This window comes from Elephantulus edwardii, unplaced genomic scaffold (genome assembly GCF_000299155.1).
Source record: "Elephantulus edwardii isolate Elephantulus edwardi_28Jun2011 unplaced genomic scaffold, EleEdw1.0 scaffold00087, whole genome shotgun sequence".
Classification (NCBI taxonomy): Eukaryota; Metazoa; Chordata; class Mammalia; order Macroscelidea; family Macroscelididae; genus Elephantulus; species Elephantulus edwardii.
In genome coordinates this window covers 13,231,829-13,240,139 of record NW_006399837.1, presented here as the reverse complement: position 1 = coordinate 13,240,139, position 8,311 = coordinate 13,231,829, and the positions used below count along the sequence as shown (strand labels likewise).

General features: G+C 41.7%; 1 protein-coding gene across 1 annotated transcript in view; it reads left to right on the top strand.

The window, feature by feature from the left end:
• TRIP12 (thyroid hormone receptor interactor 12) overlaps nt 1-4,775 on the top strand; it is an 87,590-nt gene extending 82,815 nt beyond the window's left edge. Inside the window, exons 37-41 of the mRNA XM_006890328.1 lie at nt 6-95; nt 1,195-1,308; nt 2,894-2,988; nt 3,887-3,990; nt 4,579-4,775. Coding sequence (XP_006890390.1) covers nt 6-95; nt 1,195-1,308; nt 2,894-2,988; nt 3,887-3,990; nt 4,579-4,775 — 600 coding nt within the window. The remainder of the gene's footprint in view (nt 1-5; nt 96-1,194; nt 1,309-2,893; nt 2,989-3,886; nt 3,991-4,578) is intronic.
• The last annotated feature ends 3,536 nt before the right edge of the window (nt 4,776-8,311 follow it).

Genomic DNA, 8,311 nt, shown 5'->3' with positions numbered 1-8,311 from the left:
TGGATTTCACGCTGCCAGGGTTTCCCAACATTGAACTGAAGAAAGGAGGAAAGGACATACCAGTCACTATCCACAATCTGGAAGAGTATCTAAGAGTACGTAACTGAGTGTCCTTGGGGCGGGGGCTCTGGTGACTTTAGCCTGCTGACACCATGTGAGGGAAGCACATGCAGTGCCTGTCAGCTTCTGTTTGTAGAGATCGTGATATTCCACAGTTACCATCTGCGGGACCACTGCAGGACGTTTCCATATGCTTTTGAGAGAACGTGTTAGGTACTACACGATACCTTGTTTATCTTACTTGATCCACATTCAGCTTAAATGCTGTCTCATAAAATGATTTTATTAAACTCTTAGTAGATGGAGCCACCACTTGTGTCCTCAGTAGACTTTCCACCTTTTTTTCAGGTTAGCGTTATTGACACGGTGGCTTCTAAAACACACACGTGTGCACACACACAGATTCTTAGTGAGGCCTGTCAGCTGGATCAATCCTGCTCTTTGCTTGTGTTTACCAAATTGATGCTGCCTATTAGTCGCATTGGGGGGTGGTGGCGGGGCCGGGGAGCCATCTTTAGAGCCTCTGAACAACTGCTGCACTTCTGTAATCCGAAAGAACCCCTTCTGAAATCCAGAATGACTGGCTTTTTCAGTATCTCTTGAGAAACTTGCTCTTTCAGCTTTTGGAGAATTAAGGGGTCAGGATTCTTCACGGGAGCTACAGCATTCTCCCGATGAGTGCATTACAGAAGGGGTGGTTGTCCTGAAAGGACTTAGATAGTTCCTGTCACAAATTTAACATCCTTCTGTGGTTGCTAATTGTCTCATAAAACACATATTTCAGTTTCTCAACATTGTATCTTCTGGGAGAATTCTTGGTTTTTCATCTAGCTAAAGTAATGTCACGTTGTAGCTTGGGGCATTTTCTTTTTTCAAAACACTATAGTAAAGACATATGAGATGGTGCTAGGGTACGGTGGGGGTTTTTTACGTTTTCTTAGTGGCCTGGGCTCAAATTAGACGTACCCTGACTAACTTTTTATTTATGCCATTTCCTAGAATGTATTTTAGATATTCAGTAGCTCGTTTCAGAAAAGGGGAAGAGACCCAGAAATGTGTGTGTTATAACTGTGTATTGTTAGTGAAGAGATTTGAATGAAACCTTGTCACAATTTAAGACTGTTCTTTCTGCAGCTGGTGATATTTTGGGCACTAAATGAAGGCGTCTCCAGGCAGTTTGATTCATTCAGAGATGGATTTGAGTCTGTTTTCCCACTCAGTCATCTTCAGTACTTCTACCCAGAGGAGGTAAGTAGCTTGTATCTAAAAAAAGTGGTTCTTTCTGGTCCTAGTCCTAGTCCTGGTCTTGGACCTGGATGTCCCATCGTGAAGTATCTCAATTCTATCAAGATCATCCTGTTGCCCTAAAGCAGGACTGATGTGTGAGGTTAAGAGGAGAATAAGAGTGGGTAGTTTATGACCATTGCATTGGAACAAATGAAAGAAAAAACTGTCTAAAATGAAAATATGATTAGGCATTATACGTATGACAACAGCCCAGAATAAGCGATATATCATTGCAAAGAGGACTGGGGAAGAGGTAGGTAACAGTGCAACAGTGAATGAATATTAAAAAGATGATAAGGGGGGGGCGTGGCGAGGGAATAAAAAGTGTAACAATGAATGAAAATAGAACTTTTTTGTAAATGCTTCTTAAAATCAATCTTTTTTTTTTTTAAAAAAAAAAAACTAGTTGGAGAGTGGGAGAACATCCTATTGCCATGGAGAGCAGAGAGGGTTTGGGAATAGAATTGATTGGGAGGCGATCAAGGCTTTGTTTGCTGATGGAGAAACAGCATTAATGAGGTGTTACCTCCTGGGGTGAGGTCCTTGTGTGGCAGAGTGAATATAACATCTCTGTCAGCCTCGTGCATCTGTGGGCGACAGCAGGAGCTTTGGGGCCATTTTCAGTTGTACTATTGGGGGGAGTAGAAAGTAGAACTTCTTCCAAGCTTGGTTGCTTGCATTGTTAGAACAGTCAGTCCCTTTGCTGTCTAGTCCGTTTTGACTCGGCAGCCCTGGACAGCACAGCAGAACTGCTGCATGGGGTAGAAAGCCTCCAGTCTTCACAGGCGCACATGCTCCTCTAGCAGAGCAGCTGTGGGACTCAAACCACTGACCTTCAGTTAGCATTTCACTGCCACACCAGCAGAACTGTCAGTTAGATGAAGCCTTGCTCAGAGTTGCTTCTTGAGACCTTGTAAAGAATTGCAGGCTGTCTGATGGCTGGGTGTGCAGAGGACTGGCAGTGGGGAAGGGAGTGCATGCCGTAGTGTTTTCTTTCGCTGCCTTTGTTCGAAGTGCAGAGAAAATCTCATAGGGAATGTAATCATTTTACAAATGGAGCTGGTAACCAGAGAGAAAGGCTATTGAGTTCCATTGTACATAGATGCTGAAATGTGTGCTTTCTAAAATTCATTCTAGAATGATTGGGTTATAGATATTGCCCACAATAAACCACTATACAGCACGCATGTGTTTGTCTCCTGCTGGCTTCTGTTACTCTGTTTATGAAGTCTTAGTAAGCACTAAAGTCCTAAATTCAACCTGATGGTTAATGAAAAGTTAGGAAATGTTAGCTTCAGAGGCTGTCTTGGCTAGTCCTTGAAGACAGATAAGGAGACCAAAGAATGTGCATCTGATAGGGAAGTAGCATATAGAAATAGATCAGAGAAACCTATTAAAGAAAGGTTCTGTGCAGAAATTTTGATGGTGCTATTTTGTATGTGTCAATCTTTGTGTCAGTGTTAATACAAAAACAAGCATTTGTTTTCAGCCAGGTACAAAGATACATGACTGATTTTTTTGTTGTTGTTGTTCTCTGAATACATAGTTGGATCAGCTCCTCTGTGGCAGTAAAGCAGACACGTGGGATGCAAAGACGCTGATGGAATGCTGCCGGCCAGATCATGGCTACACGCACGACAGGTACCTGCGGGCTTGCTGGGTTTCCTTGTTCATAGTCAAGACATTGGAAGGGAGGGTGTGCATAGTTTCGTTTGGTTTTTTTAAAGTGGTAAATCTACCTGCTTGCAAAAGAACCCTTTCTGGTATTTTGATTTTTCTCAAGACTACAATTTAAGATGTTACAAAGGGAGAAAAGGAACACAGATTTAATGTCGTTATTTTATACAGGCTTGCGAGTTCATTCCAGAAAACTACACCTCACAGAAGTGAATATCCTAATAAAGTGACCCTCATGCGCCTTTTCTGGTTTTCTAGTACATAGAAAAGTAATGTTCCTATTATGATCTATTAAAGTATGCGATGTTGTATACTCTCAGGTCTCAGCACTCAGCTGATTATCCAACAGTCTTCAGAGGCAATGAGATAGCCCATCTTCCCTCCACTGAGTACCTGGTGGAGTCAAACTGCCAGTCTTTGGGTTGGCAGCACAACTCCTTACCACTAAGCCATCAGAGCTCCCTATTCACCAAGCTTTATAACATTGTGAAAAAGTTGGAAATATTGTGAGCTATAGGGAAATGGCACCAGTAGATAACTCTTTGTTGCATTACTACAAACCTTCAGTCTGTTCAGAAACACTGCAGTGTCTATATGCAAGGGAGGCATGCCTGTGTGAAACCATAACTGTCCATAAACTCTCCCGTCATGTCTCATTACTACAGTACTCAGGTCATTTAAATTCCAGCTGCAACAACAAATAAATATGATTATCAGTGTGCCTAGTAATGGTTATTTGAAGACTGTAATCGCCTTCTAGAATCGATCCGTCTCTAACCATTGACAAGTTTAAGTCGGTACTGTCACGTGATGGCAGATGGAATTTTGATCCGATGAGCTGCCTGTGTTTGCTTTGTTGTAGCCGGGCCGTGAAGTTCCTGTTTGAGATCCTCAGTAGTTTTGATAATGAGCTGCAGCGGTTATTCCTTCAGTTTGTGACTGGGAGCCCCAGACTGCCGGTCGGAGGTGAGTACCACGTGGTGCATTGATTCCCCTATGCATGTGCACAGGTATGGGACATCATTCTTTATGTGACTTTCAGTTTGGTAATGTTTGTAGGTTTTTTATTTAGTTTCTAGTAATAGAGGAAGAGATGTTAGTGGCAAGATAATCTGTGGAATGGTCTTAGATGCACTGGACAATAGAGATAGTTTTGGACCCACTAGACATGGGGGTGGTCTTGGACACAGTGAAGTGTAGGATTGCTGTTGCATATGTAGTGCTGGGGTTTAATAAAATTCCAAGGCTCTTGCAAATTATGACTAAACTCTTCTTAGTTGAGGGTAGATGGTGTAGTCTTGGATTTTTATAAAAAAACTTGTAAGCCTGTGTATTTATTAAACAGTGCCTTTTTGTGATTAAACACCAGGCTCTGGCCACTAAATATGAACTGAATCTATAGAATGAATTACCAAGGCAGAAGGAGTACTGTGTTAGTAGTAGCTCCAATGAAGGATGGATTTGTGATTCCAGACTAGCTGTTCCCTTGGATAGAATCGTTTTCACTGGCTAAACGCCTCACTTTCCCCCCGTCCCCCCCTTTCCCTCAATCAGGTTTCCGGAGTTTGAATCCACCTTTGACAATTGTCAGGAAGACATTTGAATCAACAGAAAACCCAGATGACTTCTTGCCCTCTGTAATGACTTGTGTGAACTATCTTAAGCTGCCGGACTATTCAAGTATTGAGATCATGCGGGGGAAACTGTTGATAGCAGCAAGAGAAGGACAACAGTCGTTCCATCTTTCCTGATCACAGCAGAGAACTCGGCATTGGCCTGTTACATACAGCAAAAGAAAAATCATCGGTTGTTTTCTCAATGTATCACTTGAGTCAGGAAACATGTTACGCCTTCTTGTTGTAGGAAAACCGACTTGCAGATTATAAAAGAGACACTGGTTGATGTTCCTGAATGGCCCCATGGACTTAAAGTGATCAGGCCCTAAAAAGTTGTTGTAATGAGGTTTCTTTAGCAAGTTCTTGTTTAAATTATCATTTATTTGATGAGTGAAGTTTTTAACTTGCTTTGCTGTGTGAAATTTACAAAAGGGATTGTTTTTCCAGGCTGGAACAATAAATGTCGCTGTGCAGTTTAATTCTGGGCTGTGTGTATCCATCTAGCTAAGTCTGCAGTTTTGTTTCCTCCAAAGACAACTTTTGTACATAGGTACAGAAATGAAGAGCTCCTCTGTACCTGATGAGTGTCATCCCCTAGACCAACTCTCTGTACTTTTCCGCCCCTCCTTTCCTCTCCCTGGGGCGTGTGTTGTCTGCAGGCCACCCGGTTTCTGTCCGGCACTCACAGCTGCTGCTTCGTCACCCAGGGCTTTGTTGGCCCATGTTCTCCAATTAAGATAGAATTTAACTGAGATGTTGGCAGGGCAGCCTTTGGAACTAGGAGCGTTTTTCTTAGAGCTGAATGTTAATGTCGTGGTGGGCATTTGTTATGGTCTTAACAGAAGATAATGCTAGGTCTGTTTACAGGGTGCTCCCATTAAGCATGGGTGCTGAAACAGAAAGCAAAGTTGCATAAAATACCTGCAGCTTGAGATAGCCGTTAATTTATTCTTCTGTGGTCAGAAAATTTTCAACTGTTGTAATATTTTAAGCAAGTTTTGCAGTTTTCATTCCCTGTTGGAGTAAAAAGACCTTTTTCTCCTTGGTTCTTGTTGAGGGTTTTTATTTCTACTTTGCATTTTTTATTGCACTTTCTCTTGAACTAGCTCCCATTGCTAGTGTGGGACAGAGCAGACCACCGGCCTTTGTCATCACTGAATAAAGGCACCTTAAGCCATGCCCTGTCCTCTTGTTCTCTGTGCTGATTTCTCAAATCTGCAATAATCCATCAGGTAAATGTGTTTTCTAAAAGTTAATAAAGTGTGCTTCACCTTTTAGTTGGTGGTTCTGTGCTGTGTGCATACTTTTCCATTGCATTACTGTATTCCCATGCAAGTTCATGGTCTAGTCACCATGATCACTAGTCATGGCTGACTTCGCTCATTAAATCACCATTAAAAATTCACGGCAGCAACTGGAGGAAAAGAAATTGTGGTGAGAGAATGGGAGGGAGAGGCCTTCCTGCCTTCTCTCTTGCCTCTCTCTGGTTCAAAATTCAGCTGGTTACATAACTTGAAAGAATGTTTCATAAGTTATCTCTCCTGAAAATGAGAGGTGAGCTCATTGTTTTCTTTTATTGACCTTTGAGAAATCAGTTTTGTTTTACTGATTGTCCAGAAGCCTTACTTCATTGATGTAGAAGTCCCATTGTTCCCATCACATCACCCAGAAGGGTCATGGGGGCTGCTTTTGACTCCTTCAGCATTTGACATTAAATGGTTTTACATGGAAACATTCTGTCTTTCATTTCACCCCGGCAGTGAATTTCCTAGGTGTGGTGGAGCAGAAACAGGATCCCAGTGAGGCTCTGACAGTTGGGAAGCCTTTGCCGAAAATTAGAGATGTTATAGCTCCGAGTTTAAACATTGACCACAAAAGGTTTGGGGAGTTAAATCAAGCAAAATTAGTGTTAAAATAGGAACTGATTTGTTTGAAACTGTCCTAATTCCTTTCTAAAATTTAAGCACAAAAATTTTTGTGTGAGCATAGCAGGTGGTTCCTCGTTTTTTTTTTAACAGGGTTCTATTTTTTAAATTCCACATGTGTATAGATAAAGTAACATTTCATACTAATATGCCATTATCTGCTGTTACTCATGCTGTGGACCTGGCAGGGTCGGCCTCATTGATTTCAGCATCTGATGGACACAGAGGATGGCTTGGAATCCAGTCCTGCAGCTTGAGTGTTTCAGAATCAATTTTTTTTGCTTTTGTCTCCAGTAACTGATTTATACTTCCTTAGAATGCAAGACCTTTGTTCAAATCGGGGCAGGAAGTCACTTCTATTGTTAATCGTTCTCTTGTGGCAGAAGCCTTAATATTGCACCATGGTTGGGGAGAAGTATGTACTTCATTTGCTGTTACTCCAGTTCTGCCTTAAATGTATTTGCGCAGTAATCGTATCCACAAGCACTGATTTCTGCATGTGCTTGAAAAACTTAAGACAGCTAGGTAGCTACAGAGACTTGGATCACCAAGTTTGTGCTGTCTTCTAGATAGCTATTGACTTGATCAGTAGGAAGGAAGAGCTAGTTAAACCCATAGTCCTTATTTAAGTCAACAGTGAAACAAATTGCCCTCCCTCCTCCAGGAAAAACAAGAGTCCTAAGTTCTTAATAGTCTCATTGTTAGTAGACATGGAGAAGAGTGCTAGGTATCTTTTCTAAATGTGGCAGCAGTCTTCTCGTACAACTTCATTCATTACAGGAAAAAGAGTTCTTCGGTGCTTTGCAGCTCCATGGTTCCAGTGATAGAAAAGTTTCATGATAGTGAAGAAGGCAGTGTCCTCAAGGCCTTCCTCGCCACGCCTGGCTTCTTTGTACCAGAGGTGGCTCCTCACTCCTGTCTTGGCCGTGCCTCTAGAAGGCCTCAGCAGAAAGGCTGGACCCAAGAAATGAGAACCATCTCGTGATTTATCCTAAGGATTCAACGTGCTCTGGTTCATCAGATGTTGAGGCTGTGCTCCTGAGTTCCCATCCGGGAGCATGAGCTCAGGAAGCGGGAATGTCACCTGTATTCCAAGGAAAAATCTTTAGCAATGGAGACTTCTTGAAGATGTCAAAAAATACATTAAAAAGCCAGCTCCACTTGGGGGACTCTGGACGGATGCTGTTGTTCGTTTTCCATGAGCAAAGATAATGTAGCCGCCTACTGTTTTTCCGATTCTGTTTTCCCTGCTGTAATTAGACCCTGGTTTGGAAATGTCCAACTATGTAATTCTAATTCTGACAAATGCTTTTGTATGAGTCTTGGGTTTGACATTGGAGTAGTTGGCATACATGGTAAAGGATAGCCTAGTGACGAGTCACTGAGAACGCCTCCTTTGTTACCTCAGAGTAATTCCAGACAGATGGTAGCGTGTTTATATATAAATATGTATATGTATGTATGTAGGAAACAGAACTGGCTGTTTTCCGAGAACTTCGAGTTAACAATTCTTATGCAAGAAAAAGTTCTTGACTCTTAAGACTTGTTCTGCATAAAGACGACACTCTTTAATAATGGAAGAGGTGGTTTTATTTTTACAAGCCTACTCATATTACCAAACCTATAACCAATTGCTGATCTGTGTAAAGCATTTTTTTCTCTTATCTAAAACAGTGATTTATATGAACTGTTGGAATAATGGAACCTCAAACTTCAGATGTGTATGTAAAATTGCATAAATGCACT